The 13,869-nt window shown below is 46.3% G+C and overlaps 1 protein-coding gene across 1 annotated transcript in view; it reads left to right on the top strand.

Moving 5' to 3' along the window:
• MAP2K5 (mitogen-activated protein kinase kinase 5) overlaps positions 1 to 13,157 on the top strand; it is a 138,448-nt gene extending 125,291 nt beyond the window's left edge. Inside the window, exon 21 of the mRNA XM_009280409.2 lies at positions 11,602 to 13,157. Coding sequence (XP_009278684.1) covers positions 11,602 to 11,706 — 105 coding nt within the window. The 3' untranslated portion in view covers positions 11,707 to 13,157. The remainder of the gene's footprint in view (positions 1 to 11,601) is intronic.
• Positions 13,158 to 13,869: the final 712 nt, after the last annotated feature.

Below are 13,869 nucleotides of genomic sequence, written 5' to 3'. Positions count from 1 at the left end.
CAGCCGAGAACAGGCTCTCAGGGATGCTGAATTCCTTACCAAGCACAGCGAGAGGCAGTTCTTGCCCTGAATAGTCGCTATTCTGAGAATAGGAACTGGGAGAGAGAACTGGGCCAGTAAACACTTGGTCCCAGATCAAACACAGCCATACAAGTACATAGGAAAAGCTGGTACTTTGGCTAAACTTGCTGTGATTTGACATATGCGGTCCCATCACTGCAGGTGCTGCATGGGAGAGACAAGAAGGCTTCATTTCTGGAGGAGAGTGCCTCTCAAAGCAAGGGTTGACCTTGCTGGAGCTTTGGGACACTGGGGGCATGCTTTCTAGACACGCATGCAAAGCTTCCCAGTCACTGCTGTTTCAAGTACTTCAGGCGCTCACCCTTTTCTTTAAAGGGTTACCTCCCATGGTCAAAACACATCCTAAAATTGCAAAAGTAAAACGAGATGCAACAGCCAGATCATACTTAAATAGTGTCTTGCAAGCTCTCTTCACCCATGTATATATTCTGTGTCTCCATGGATCAGTGTGAGTGTCTGAAGCCTTCAGATTTTTTTACCCCACTCAAGCCTTAGAAGCAAGTGATGGAGAGAAGCCTGCTGCATGGAGCAGCCCTGAGGAGGACTCTGACACCTTCTATGCCTGTGAATTAAGAATGTTTTGGGAGTCGGCAATAGAGTATTGGCCTGAGGATTCCTCGCTGCTATTCCTGGCTGTGGGAGCAGAAATCGGCCTTGTGGATAGCTAGCACAGATAATTAGAACAGCATTTAGTTTGGCTTGTCCTTGGAGGCAGGAGCTTTAGATGTAAAATCCTCCACTACTGGAGGCAGTGGTAGAGTGATGAAATCTTATACGTGCTGAGGTCATTAGAGGGGGATACAGGGTCAGTCTGGGGTATTTTGGGTTACTCAAGCACTTCATGTCTCCAGGTGTCCTGGGAAGATAGTCCAGCTCCGGAGCTGGGGTTTGTATTTGTTCTTTTGGAGGTTTGACTTGTGTTCCCATTAAACATGTGAATGGGCAAGAATTTCCTCTCAAGTATGTGCCCTCAGTTAGTTACAAGAGCTGTAAATAGCATAGACGCATCGGTAGCAGTCGGAGAACTAGCTGGGATGATAACTGTGGTGCGCTGTTTTACAGCCAAGTTCTTATTTTCCAAAATTGCAGGGCTTGTGCTCCTTCAGCCAGCTAGGGATGAGTTGCCAGCCAGGCTTTTCTGATTTAACGTTTGCACTGTGGCCATCTGATCAAGCTTGCCTTTGAACAAAGAGGGCACCTCTGGTGGAGGAAGGCATGGAACATCCCAGCTGATTCAGGAGCATAACAAGTGTTGTGATTTGGTCATGTTTTGCACTGAGTTGCTGTAGACACAGGCTGGAGTTCTGCCAAATAGCTCTCAGAGGTGGTGGCGTGGGGTGGAAATGGGTGCAGATGCAAGCAGACAGGTCCCAGGTGTCCTGCGGGCAGCGATGGGGCTGTGCAGAGCTGGGTCAGAGGATGCTCTTCCTACGTCTCAACTCCTACTGCCAGAGAAGCCTTACCAGTGTCGTTGGGGATTAGGGAATGGCAGGGAAGGGGAGCGGGTTTCCAGTTTTCATTTTATTCTTAAAAGGTGCCCCAGTGCCCAGAGGTGCCATGTTTTGTGCAGGAAAAGCTCTGTGTTGATGCATCTGATGCACCACGGAGACATTCAGTGCTGCAAAGCAATGACATGCCATTTCTAATATTGCCTTATAAACTGCTGCATTGTCTTCTCCCCCCGCCCCTTTAAAAAATGGCATCAAAATTGCATGTTAAGTGGAGAGTGAGCTTCCCTTAAAGCAGCCTGTAGCCATCAGTAATATTTATTTTCTCTATTTGTTTTAAGCCTGTGAAGACTGTGGTTTCCTCCATACTGTCCTGATGGAGCCCTGACCAGCAAGCGTGCAATGCCCCTAGCCCTAATGTGCCATTAATGATAGGTTAATGTACAGTATAATGTTTTTTGGACTATGGGTTCATTACACTTCTGAGTGCAAGGTCCTTCTGCAGAGCGCCCAAGGTCCCATTGCATTATATCATGCAATAAAAATACCCTTTTCATATCACACGCTAATAAACTGTATTTGAAATGCTGTCTAAGGGCACTGCCATCATCTTGATAGTCTGTCTGCAACAGTTGGGATCTTTTTATTATGGTTTTTGTTATGCTGAATTCAAATTTTTAGATGAAATGCATAATTCGTCTGTGCTTCTTCGTAATAAATGAGCACAGTCCTTTAACTGCACGGTCTGGGAGGATTCCTGTAAAAGAGAACATTAAAAGGATGGCACTGTTGCAATGAACAGCAATGCTGCTTATTTCCTAATGTACCTTGCGTAAGCATGAGGTCTTTTATTGTCATTTCTAATTTGCTAGGTGTTGTGGTTATGTTTGGGAGTCATGTAGTCGTTAACGTAAGACCTTGGTCCCTCTAATGCTGTCCCTCCTTCCTCCTCTGTATTCATAGGGTTTACATTAACGTCTGTCTTTGCAGGGAAGACGGGCTTTCAGGGTGTCGACAGGCAGCCCCCAAGTGTTTGTGGCAGTGGCCGTAGCCTGTGTTGGCTCTCTCGGTTCTCCTGCCCGCAGCGTTGGAGCAGCGGTAGTGCTCCACCAGACCTTGTGAGCAGCAGGGCACATGGTACCTGAATGGCACAGCGGGCGCTGGCCTTGGCCGTGCAGGATTGAAAGTCAGGGCTCGGCTCTTCTTGCTGTGGAGGAGAAAAGAGGAAGAGAGGGCAGTGTCCCAGGAACTCACTGCTGCTTTTGCAGCCACCAAAGCAGTAGGAGGTGCTGAGGTGGTGCCGTCAGGGCACCTGGCTGTGATCCTGGCAGTAAGCAGAGCCCCTCCAGCCTGGCTGCGGCATGAGCAGGAAGGCCATGGCGCAGCTCATCTCCCTGTGCAATCTGCTGCTCAGGCCACAGCCACCCTTTAGATGCAGGATGGTGCTCCCAGGTTCCTCCCCTTAACTTTCAGGTCCTCCTGCAGTGATGTGGCTCTCCATGCTGGTCTGTAGGCTCAGGTGCCCCTGGGCACTTCCCACCAGGGCAATGCAGTGTGCCAGCACTGACCCTGGCACGTTCCCCAGGAGAGCTGGGAGCAGGTCATGCTGCCCTCCCCAATTAACCTCTCACTGCCCTGGTGAAAAAAATATAAGGAGATGATGATGTGGGTTAGATCTGATTGCACTGTTAAAAAAAGAGCAATATCATTGAGCACCATTTGGGATTAAGGTTCCTGTCTGTGTCCTCCCCGTCCCCCTCACGTCCTCTGCCCCAGGAAACACCGCCTTGTAATTTTTGCAGATCTACAAGGAAATTGGTGACTGACCGGTATTTCATGTTGGGAATGTATTTTGTCACCATCCTGGCTAAGGTCAGTAGCTGCCTATTTCATGGGCCCTTTAAACCAGTCTCACAATAAACACTCACTTGTTTTGTGCCTGGAAAGTCCTCTGAAATCGCAGAAGCATTGCTTAAGGGATGTTATTATTGTCTGCCTGTCCTTTGGCAGTGATTAGGAGCCTCAGCGTTGGTATAAAACTCTTTGGTGCTATTCAAACACAAGCGTTTTATAGTCAGTGGCAGAGGAACCTATTTATGGGATAGACTCTTGTGAAGCTTTGGTCTTCCCTGGACTTGTGTATGAGAGGTAGTGTAAAATGTTATGTATGCATTAGACTAAATATCTGAAAGGATTCAGGTAGCCCAGATTTGGAGCTGTGGGTGATGCACAGGCCTTGTGTTAGGGCTGTGTCCCAGGGGGACTTTCATCTCCCCTGGACAGTTCACCCTTGCTCCTACCAGCAATGCCGGCGAGCAGATCCGGAGCAGAGCTGCATGTGGGCACTTGGTGCTGGAAAAGGCCCATGTGTCTGCAGTCCTGCCAAGGATGCGATATAAAGTCTGTTGCAATAAGCTCTGGGTGGGTTAATATCAGAAACAAAGATTCCTCAGGCTGAAGGAGAAGGCCATGAAAGCAAATTGCTGAATTTTAAGGGTAGGTAAAATTACGGAACTTTTACCCTTGAATAATGGCAATTTAATTGACTGGGCTAAATGATTGATGGTTTGTGAGCAATGAGTTTGAATTACCAGGGCTGTGTGTCCAGGGGGGCACTGCCCTTTTAATTTCATGTCAGATATTTAAATCATTTACATCACCCTCTGCGAGGCGCTCCCCTTAGAAAGAGTTAACCTGTCTGGTGGGACACTGCAACTTGAGAAATGTACCCTTTATCAAGAGAACGAGATGAGACAAGTTCATTTAAAAAGCCTGGTTTGTCATTGTTTATCTAATTTTCGGAGTTGACACACAAAATTAGGCTGGCTGACACTCACTCTGGGGCTATCCCTGGCCCCGTCCTGCCTGACCTTTTCGGCTCCAAGCTGCTGTGCACTTGCCGGCGGCCGCTTCTCCTCGGCTGCAGAAATCGCTGTGTCCTACCGAGCCAGACCCCCGGCCGGGGTAAGGCAGGCACGGAGAGCTGTTTGGTGGTGGCTTTTCAATGTATTTTATGCTGCTTGGGTCTGCTGGACATACTGACTGCCAGGTATTTTTAAGGCTCAGTATTTAAGAACTGGCAAAGAGGTAGTTACTGCTTTGTAATAAACATGCGTAGAAGTCTGAGCAAACACAAAATGCACGGGGCTGGGATCAGCTCTGTCGTGGGGACGTCCCGTGATACCTTCGGGCTCCTCTCATGAGCATCTCTTTCCTTGGTGTCATGCTTCCCTCCGTGATTACCCCTGTCAGTGTTGTGGTGAGCTCTTGCATCTTACTGAGACTCAAATGTTGGCTGAACCATCACTGGTAGGGCATGAGCAGAGTCTCCATTACAGTGATTTTACTAAGGAAGGTTTAATATCAATCTCTCATTTGCCAATTCACAGTGGACGTAGGTACCAGTGTAAAAGAGCTGTGCTCTCTGCTGACGTTAACGTGCTGTTGGAGCGGGAGAGCTGAGTACCGCTCAGCGCCCCGACTCTGCTGCTGCCCAGGGGGATGTGAGTGCAGGACTGATCTGTGCTGGAAGCCAGTTAACTTCCTCACATCAAAAAAAAAGGATGGACGGATAGATGGATGCTGCAAAAAAGGTATGCACGCCACACCAAGTGGAGAGTGTCATCTCACCAGGGCAGTGAGAAACCAGCTGCTGCAACAGAAAATGCATTTCAAGCTTTCACACGTTTAACTTGCTTCAGTTTTTGCAAAGCAAAATAACTCTATATGGGAATATTTAAGTACAGCAGGTTGCTTGTGTTTGCTTTAGAACATATTGCTCGCTGTTTAAGTCAGGGCTGGGACTTTTATTTGTGGCTGAGACACTCAGTGACCAGAATTTATTAATAGTGTCCGAGCTGTTGTGACTCATTTTTTTCTTTCTTGAGGTGACAGTTTATCCCAGCCCCATCCTGCAGCCTTGGGCATGCACTAGACCTGGAGGGTGCAGCTGCATTTCTCCTTTAGCAGTTTTGATTTTTACCTGGCTTTTTTTCCCTTGTTCCTTCCTTCCTCCTTCCCTGTCTAATCTCCATGCCCCTTCTCTCCACTCTCCCTTCCAAAGATATCTCCAGTTGAAGGCACTGCTTTCTGAGATGTGCGTGTTTTGGACTGCAGGAATTAACAGTTGCAGTACTCTGGATGCTTGAAAAGGGGGGAATGGGGGACTAGGTGCTGAATAGTGGCAAAATGCGGAGAACCCATCAGGGTGACTTTGTGAAGAAGTTGCTAAGAGCAGAGGAGACTGCTGCTGGTGCAAACACGGTGGTTGGAGACTTTGGAGGAAATCTTAAATGTTTTCCCTGAGACATTTTTGGATGCTAGGCCAACTGCAGGTCCCTCTCACATAGTTTGTACTGCATTTTCACTTCAAGTGTTGCTGTAAGCAGGCCAAGGGCAAGTTTGATGGACTCATGCATTGTCCACAATTCTGTATTGCTCTTTGATGTATGTTTTTATTGCAGCTGCAGGCGTGACTGCAGTAGGCAAGATGCTGCTGAGCGAGGTGTGGTCTAGCGAGGCCAGGTATTAGAAGCAGCAAAGTGCTTTTGGCATAGACTTCAGTGCAGGCCGTCCATGGACATTGTACATCCTTGTGCTTCTTGTGACCTCCTTGCTTTCGGTGCCTGACCTGAACATGCCATGGGCTGTCCACCAAAATTTGCAAAGACAGGTCCCACTGACACTGTAGTCTTAGCTTTGGTGGAAATCTTTGTTTTCCCATTCCCTATTAACAAACAAACAAACAAACAAATCCAACCACTGGATTCTGAAAAACAGCTTCTGGTAAAAACACCCCTTCAGCCTGAGAAAAATCCCCCCTAGAGCAATATAGTCTAAAATCAAGGAAAATCTAAACAGCGGTTTCAAGTTAAACTTACTCCTAGGGAGAAAAGTGAGTGTGTGAAACCCCAGGCTTCAATGGAATAACCTCACAAAACAAAGCAAATAGGGTGAACAGCATGGCTAGCTGACATTTTCAACCTTGCATAGCCTGCAATTTCCCTTTGCATGTTGTGAGTAGCTTAAATGCAAGGATATACTGGGTGTGAGATGTCTTCCTCTGCAGGGGGTCTCTCCATCGTAAAGGAGATTCATGGGAGAAGCGAACTGGCTTTAATAGCTGTTTTTTAATTGCCCCAATGCATCTGCTCTTCCTTGTCTGTGGGCTCTTGATTGTTTTTCCCTAGTTCTCACTAGTGTCCTTGACTGTTGTTTTGTTTAAGAGCTAAAACAGTTACTTCTAGGCTATCTTGCTTATAATAAGCATTTACCTTGCAGTTGGAATAGGTGATCATTGTAGGTCCCTTCCAACTGAAAAAATATTCTGAACCTTACTCTTCCACCTTTTGCACCCAAAAATATCGAAGTGCTGGGCAAAACACACTTGCACTGATTCTCACAGCACTCTCGTAAGAGAGCGGAATCATTTATTCCCTTTTAACCACGAGGATGAAGGAGATTAAGCACCTTTGTGAAGGTCATGCTGGAAAGTATGTGGCAGCTTGGGAATAAACTCCAGGACTCCTGCCTCTGGGTTCCCGATCATGCCCTCTCCCGAATTGTTTTCATAGGTAGGAATCAAGTAGAACCAGGAATATTTCAGGTTGAATTTGTTTAGTAAAACAGCGAAACCCAAATGTACATGGGATATCTGGAGTAGAAGGTTAAAAAAAAGAGGGAGCAGTCTTTCTTTAGTGTTATTCCTGATGTTAGACATTCAAGACCAAAGCTAAAGATTTCTAATAGCCAGGTGTTGGAAGGAAAAAGACATTGTCCGTATGCTCAGTGCCGCAAGCATCTGTGTACTGAAATGCATCATTTTAACATCATCCATCTTCTCTTGGTAGCACTGAACTTCCTGCTGCCATCCTCAAAGTTCTCAAATGGACTCTGGTCCACCAAGAAGAACATATTCAGAGGTACTGTCTAGAGCTAAGAATGGCTGAAAGGAGGCAACTTGCTTCAAAAAATTGAATATGGGGGGAAAACATCTATTTCTGTAGCAGTTACGAAGAGCAAACTGGGAAAGGTGGATTGCAATGGCAGGTAGCAGCTGCCCACAATTTCAAAGGCCTGGAGATAAAATTAAGGGCTTGCAGCTCAAGCCTGGTGGGAAGCACTGACAAATCGGAGAAGGGGAAAGCAAGTTCTTTGAACTGACTTTGCTTTGGAAACCTGTAATCACACGAGAGTCGAGCTGCAGCCTCCAGTTTGCAGGAGTCAGGTGATCTTGTGTCTCCAGACTTTGGCATCTCGGTGGTTGTTTTCTGTGGGATGTGCACACCCCCGCGTGTGTGGGCTTTCACACAGAAGGAGTTTTACATAGAAAAACTCATGAGCTTTCCTCAGACTGCGACTGTGCCGTTTCTGTTGTAGCTTCACCCTAGTCACTGTGGTGTCTTTTAGATTCTGTAGACTTTTGGCATGGGTTTTTTTTCCCTTATTTCAAATTTGAGTTACAGACTGAGCAGGCTGAAGCTTTCCTTGGGGGGAAAAAGCAGAGCAGCCATCGGGTTAGAGCCTGCAGTGTGAATGTAAGGCATTCCCAAAGGCTGTCTGTTATGTGCACCCGGTAAATAAAGAAATCCAAGGAGTGGAGGCCACCGGCATGACCAGGTCAGGCTGATACTGGAGAGGAAACCCATGAGTGCAGCTTCTCCCTGTCCAGGCTGAAATACCAACTGTTGCTGCGGTAGACATTGCGGGGCAATGAATGAATGCTAGAGTGGAAACACGTGTTGGGTATGACCAGTCCTAGTGCATCTTGCACACCCAGTCACCAGCACCGTGCTCTGCCTATGGTGTAGTTCTTGCACTAGCAGATCGTAACAGACCTTTTGACATCATGGGGTTTGCTCCCGCAGTTACGCCAGCAGCTGTTGAAATTATTCATGTACTCACTGATGATCAGCAGTAAGGTTTGTTGTGAGGTGACTGGGGTACAGTTGTTTAAATCATTTTCTCTCCACCAGCCTCTGGCTGTGCTTGTAGTGTGGTTCAGAGCATAATTCCCCATCTTACACTCTGAATGGATGGGGAAAAGTTTCATTTAAGTAGTTCCAAAGGAAGATCTGTTTCATAGCTGAGAGATCAAGCCGCTAAATGTCTTGACTGGTGCAGCTGTGTCTCCTACCACCTCCCACCTCTTTATTTGCTTACAGACAAACTTGCTTCTCCTTTTTTTCCCACTTTCTGGGTCTCTCCCTCACCTTTTTTTAATTTTATCCTTTCCTCTTAATACACCTCTTGTCTCAAGTCTGTGGGCTGTACCACCTCAACTCTCACTAGTTTAATTGTGGGAATTAGTCCTTTGAGATGAATGGAAATGAGAACTGGCTCCCAACAACTATTGATGAGTTCACTTTTATGTGTTTATTAGCTCTGTCTTGCCTCTTACTATGATGTTCCTCCATCTTCATGGTGAAGGAGCCACATTTGCAGTTTTGCCTACCAGGAGAGTACAGCAGGGATTGCAATGTGAGAGGAAATAAAGACCAAGTAATGTGCTAGCTCTGTGGGCTACAGGGACCTGTAGCTGCGCGTTTGGGGACCCCACTGGCATGGAGATTGCTGTGTGTTGGTTTTCTTCTCTGAGCTTAAAACACAAGGTGGCAGAGCTGATCGGCACCTCTGCTAATCCAGGCAGCAGAGCGGCAGCGTCTTTCCTGCTGCTGGACCAGGACCCTTTTCAAGCTGAGATGTTGGGTGCCAGGAAGTTGCTGAGGTGGAGGATGCTCCGTGTGCGCAGGCTCGGGTCACGATGCCTCTTACATTGCCCCTTCCTTGCATTGCCTTTGCCAGAAGCCTGTGGAGGTGCAGCCAGCATCCCACAGATGCATGCACAGAGGGGAAAGCTGCCATTCTGCCAAGTCCTGGGGTTGTGGCTGGCTGGAGCCCGTGCTGCAAAGAAACTCAGGGCTGTTAGGCAGCTTTCAGGGCACCTAAAGCCAGTGTGGCAAAATAAAACACTTGAGACATTTGTAACTCTTCATGGCATAGTCAGTGTGTCATGTTCTCCTGGTGGTGGACCTTTCGCTCAGCTAAGTCACTCTACCAGAGTATTCCTTCCATCTTTCCTCTATGAGGTTAACTGGGAAAGCAACTGTAAGATCTGAAGAAGGGCTCTCCACATCTCAGACTTCTCCCTAAAAAGTTTTAGCTGAGATTCCAGCCATCCCAAAGAGTTGAAGCAACAGCATCTCACGCTTCGTCCATAATTCTTGTAGATAATGGCATATTTTATTCCTGTGGCTCCTGCATTTGCTGGCCCTGGCCCTGCAGAGTATTTTATTGCTTTGAGCTGATGCTGTGAGGATTTATTGTGCTCTATTTAGCCCGGTGCTGCTTCATTGTTCCATTCGGTGCCATCCTAACACAGCCGACCACCAGGCTTCCTGGGCCCCGTGTCAGACCTGCGCTTGCTCTCCGTGTGCCGATTGCCATCATTCACCGCTGCGGCTGGTGTCGGGCTGCGCGCGCCGGTAATTCCCACATGTACGTCACCCTCCCCAAAGGCTCCCCAGCAGATCTACTCTGATTACTTTCAGGCATTGTTTGCAAGAGCTATGAAGTTTAGTGTTGCAAAAACTGAGCTGCTTTTGAGTGATTTGGAGTAGAGGTTTTCATCATCTGTGATGGTTTCTCCTGGCGATTGCTTTCTTTCAGTCATTTATGTAATTGCGGTACTCGGTTTCCTGTGGATTTTTATACTTCATTTGAGATTCATCTGAAGATGGCATGTTCCCATCTCTAGGAATGTGGCCAGATTGAGACATGAGCTGCCTAAGCTGGCTGCTGAAATTGCAGGCCATATTTTTGTTTCATCCTGAGATGCTGCTCTGATTTTTCCGAGGTGTCTAAGACACAGTCTTCCAGTGTCTGCAGTAGCTGTACAGTTCATGGCGGAGAATATTTTATAGTTATCCCTCTTTCCATCATACTTAATTCCCATAGTAGCTTCTCATGAAGACCTGTTTCAGTTATACTTAGGTGATATTTTCCTTTCTATATCAACTGATCACTCCAAGTGACATGTACTAGCACGTATGTGCATGAACAAATGCCTCTCCTTATGGATGCTGTGAGTGCTGCAGAGCCTGTCGCCTGGTCCTGCTGCATCTGCAGGCACACAGAGCTCGATGACCAAGTAACAAGAGGAATTTAACACTTGCAGGGATATTGTATTTTTCCTAGGTAATTTGTAGGACCGTTTAAGGGACCCATTTAAGGGATGCCTGTACACAGGGTAAGGCATAAGGTTTCTACTGGTAAAAGTCAAGCACACAAATATAAGTGAATGTGTTATTCATACAGCTGCGTGTTTTCACGTGCCAAGTGGCATGGTTCAGTCTCTGCCCCGCAAACGAGGTAGTTCAGGTTGTGAACACAGACTGCCCTTACGCTTTCCTTTTGACGACGAGAGTATTAGGTTAATACATGTGAAAGAGGTGCACAAGGGGGCTATTAAAGAGAGAAACTTTAAAATTAACAGATCACAGACCTTTATAAGCAGACTAGTAGATTAGTGTTCTTGTCAGAATATCTTTTTACCAACACATCGTTTAGTAGTTGAACAGCCTGGCAGGCCATCCTAGAAAGGAGCTGGTTCAAAACACAATGAGCTAATCGAACATTAAAAAAAAAAAAAAAAAAAAAAAAAAAAAAAAAAAAAAAAAAAAAAAAAAAAAAAAAAAAAAAAAAAAAAAAAAAAAAAAAAAAAAAAAAAAAAAAAAAAAAAAAAAAAAAAAAAAAAAAAAAAAAAAAAAAAAAAAAAAAAAAAAAAAAAAAAAAAAAATCAGTATTTTCAATGAGTGTTAGGCTAAGGCCTCCGTAAAGAGCCTGGGTTCCTCCAGCCTTCCCTTCTCTGTATGCACAATGTACGTGGATAATATGGATCCAAGAGGAAGTTCACTGGTTTGAGTCACTGGTTTATTGCATTTTTATGACTGTAACCACAGGATGTTCCAATGTGTTTTTTTCTAAAAAAAATCTTAAAAAAAATAAACCTTTTTGGGTTTTCATGGGAAGGGTTGTGTTTATCTTGGCTAATTCTGCCTATCCTGCTTTCCAGGGCCACCCATTCATCGTACAGTACAATGATGGGAATGCAGAAGTTGTGTCCATGTGGGTGTGCAGGATGCTTGAGGAACGGCGATCGACCCAAGGACCACAGTGAGCTGGACCGGCTCACAGCAATGCGCAAGACAACAGCTCATCCTGGACTAGCAGCACCAGCCCCACGCTTCGGACTCTCAGTCTTTCTGGATCATATTTTACTAAAAATATTTTCTAGAAGCATCAACAAAATCTTTCAGGATATTTGTTGCTGCCTTTCCCTCACCACCACATTAAGAAATTTTCTTCCCACATTTCTTTTGCTGCTCAGCAATTTAATGTCCTCAGATTATCTTCAGTTAAACTGTACACAGCCTTAAAGCAAGTATTTTATATCTATTTTTTTTGTTACTGAATGTATTGTATATTTCCTGGCTTCAGAGTATTTTTTAACTGTTAGTCTTTTGCTATTGTACGAATGACATGCTGAGTGTTCAGAGGATTTCGTAAGGAGCTGTTGGCTGTCTTTGAGTGCAGACATCCACAAAATGCTGGTTTTAACTGTAAAACAAAAGCAACCAAACAAAAAGAAAAGAAGTATCGGGACTTGCCCATCCTGCGAGGAGGTGAGGGATTGCCCTACCAGAGTAAAAGCACGGCAGGTAGATCAGCATCACACTATCAAATGACCGGTGGTGCCTCTCTCCGCTCCCAGGCACCTGCTGCTGTGGCTCGGGTTTGCTGGGAGGGCCACGCAGGAAAGACAACACAGCACGCTGGTGTGGCGAAGAGCGTCCACGCTGAGGCACTGCAGGCTGATCCGTAAATGCAGAAAGGTTTTGCTGAGGGGGAAGGACGTGAGGTGAAAGAGGGCAGCGCTCTCCTAAACAAGGGAGTAGGGGTGCCGCTGGGTGAGCACCAGCCAGAGCTGGCAGCCCCAGAGCCGTGCGTGGTCGAGATGGGCTGTTGGCCTCTGGCTGCAAAGGGAGAGCAGCCCCGGGCACAGGGAGTTTGCAAACAGCGGCAGCACAGAGGGTGTGAGGTTCTGCCCATGCCACACGAGGAAGCTGAGGGCCACGACACAGGCTTGCACAGCGTCCCACAAGCTTGTGGGGGGAAGAGAGCCTGCGCAGAGGGGCCCAAGCCGTGCTGTGCCACTTGCCCTCATGACCAGAGAACAAGCTGCAGGGTTTTACTTCTTATCACAGCAGTTTGTGGCTTGCTTGGAAGCGTCTTGCCTTTCTCAGCTCTACCTTGATCAGTTATTTTTTTACATCGGAGTTGCTGCATGATGGGTGCAGCTGGGTCAAGCAAAGGCTCCCAGGTTTGCTGTTACTGTAAAGGAAAGAAGAACGATTGCAATGTCTCTGCTGTGTGTTTGTTACTCCTGCAATTTCTGTGTATGTTTCCACAGCAGACTGATGCACATTTAATCAGTCCTTGTGTTAAGATGTTTATTAAAAAACAAACACAGAAGAGAGGAGGACCGTGAAAGGCAGAGTTGGTGTGTGAGACTTGGGTGGGGGAGGAGGTTGGGGCTTTTGTTTGCTTGTTTTTGCGTTAGAAATAAACTTTTGCTAAAAAAAAAAAGTCAGGTAGTTTATTATATACCAGCAGCTTAAAAAAACCCATGCAGTGAAAAATTCCTCCTGAACCACTGCAAATCTGAAATGTTACTTTGGAAGCAGCCTCGAAAAGACTTTGTTTCCTTCCTTGGAGGGATAGTTTGTCTTCTTTTGAAGTATAGAGGTTGCAGGCATGAACTTCTAGACTAAAGTTTGTCTTAATTGCTCTGATGTCACAACCTCCCTGGCAGATAACAGTACAATGAATGAGTCAATGGCCCCCATACCTTCAGGTCCTTTTTCTAAAGTGAGACAAATTTCTTCCCTGTGAGCCAACCAGACTATAGGCAGCTCTTCCATTTATTAATCTCTAACAGTTTGCATTAGCTTTCTCTGGATAAAAAGTCTCTCCCTCAGATTTAGTTAAAAAGTCGGTAAAACCAAGGCTTTTCCTCTCGCTTTCCCTGGCAGGGAGGTCGGGAGGGGAAGACGTCACCCTGAAAATCTGTGCGGGATGCCAGCTGATGGAAACGTGAAAAATCTCCTGGCTAACAGGCTGACAGTGTTACAATTCACTGGCATGCGTATTAACCTTGCTGTCTTCATCAGTATACTTAATCAATCCAGCAATCATGGGGGAGGTTTGGGGCCTCTGTCATCTTTCCTTCCCCAAGTCCTTGAATTTGGTGCAGCCGGAGGACAGGAGGAGGACAAGCAGC

Source organism: Aptenodytes forsteri, unplaced genomic scaffold (assembly GCF_000699145.1).
Source record: "Aptenodytes forsteri isolate BGI_AS27 unplaced genomic scaffold, ASM69914v1 Scaffold83, whole genome shotgun sequence".
Lineage (NCBI taxonomy): Eukaryota > Metazoa > Chordata > Aves > Sphenisciformes > Spheniscidae > Aptenodytes > Aptenodytes forsteri.
This window is presented reverse-complemented; position numbering and strand designations above follow the sequence as displayed.